Genomic DNA, 1,348 nt, shown 5'->3' on the forward strand with positions numbered 1-1,348 from the left:
GTAAGGAGCATCTCTATGCAAGCGCCGCACTCCCACAATCCTATGCAGCAACAGTTGCTCGATTGAAGCCTCCGTCGCCACTACATAATCTTCGTTAAAACTTAAATCTAATGTTAATTGAACGGACTAAAACGCATCGATAGTTAATTGCGTACTAACGTCATTATATCGGATTTCATATCACTAGATTGTTTTTTGCTGAAATAGAAGAAGCTCTTCAGAATCAGAGGGGAAGAAGAAGAGAATTAGGGTTTCTTTCTTCTTCTCTTCTGCTCTCATATCTCCTGAATGAAAGAAGGGCAGGAGTAATTCAATAGGAGGCAATCCATTGTTTTGCAATCCGGAATCCAATCTTATCCTCAAATTCTCTGCTTATAATCCGAGAAAAACCAGCGGCCGTCATTTCATCCAGCGTAATGGCGATGGAAACAGAGCAGAGAAGGTACATTTCGTCTGCGGAGCTTGGAAAACACAGCTCCCGTTCGGATCTATGGATCTCGATCCAGGGTAAGGTTTACAACGTCACGGATTGGGTGAACAATCATCCCGGAGGCGAAATCCCTCTTCTCAGCCTCGCCGGACAGGATTCCACAGATGCATTCATCGCCTTCCATCCCGCTTCTGCTTGGAAACACCTCGATCGATTCTTTCTCGGCTATCATCTCGCCGATTACAATGTGTCCGATGCATCTAAAGATTACCGCCGACTGGTTGCAGAGTTCACTAAGCTCGGTCTTTATGAAGACAAGGGCCATGGAGTCCTCTTCTCACTGTTGTTCATGTTTGTTCTCTTCTTCGTTGCAGTTTGCATGATCATCAGAACCGGAAACATTTGGGCTCATCTCGCTTCCGGCGGGATCATGGGGTTTCTCTGGATCCAATCGGGGTGGATCGGCCATGATTCGAGCCACTATAATGTCATGATAAACCCTAGATTCAATCGATTTGCTCAGTTTTTGTCTGGAAATTGCCTCGCTGGATTAAGCATTCAATGGTGGAAGAGAATTCATAATGCTCATCACATAGCCTGCAATTGTCTCAATTTCGATCCCGATTTGCAACACATGCCTCTCTTCGCCGTCTCATCAAAGTTCTTCTACTCCATTACCTCCTCCTTCTACAACAGAACCTTGACCTTCGATTCAATCTCGAGGTTCCTGATCAGTTACCAGCACATAACTTTCTATCCAGTAATGTGCTTTGCTAGACTTAATCTCTTTGCTCAATCTATTATTCTTCTTCTATCGATGAAGACAAAGGTGCCGTCCCGCTTCCAGGAGATTGTTGGAGTAATGGTGTTCTGGACATGGTATCCTTATCTGGTTTCCTTTCTCCCAAATTGGGGAGA

General features: G+C 44.7%; 1 protein-coding gene across 1 annotated transcript; it reads left to right on the top strand.

Moving 5' to 3' along the window:
* Positions 1-148: 148 nt before the first annotated feature.
* On the top strand, positions 149-1,343 carry LOC110035062 (delta(8)-fatty-acid desaturase 1-like; the record flags this gene model as incomplete). The annotated part of the gene is made up of 1 exon (XM_020739303.1): positions 149-1,343. A coding segment is annotated over exon 1 (927 nt), but the record flags the coding sequence as incomplete, so codon positions are not given.
* Positions 1,344-1,348: the final 5 nt, after the last annotated feature.

The sequence above is a fragment of the Phalaenopsis equestris genome, unplaced genomic scaffold (genome assembly GCF_001263595.1).
Source record: "Phalaenopsis equestris unplaced genomic scaffold, ASM126359v1 Scaffold195716, whole genome shotgun sequence".
NCBI classification, from domain to species: Eukaryota; Viridiplantae; Streptophyta; class Magnoliopsida; order Asparagales; family Orchidaceae; genus Phalaenopsis; species Phalaenopsis equestris.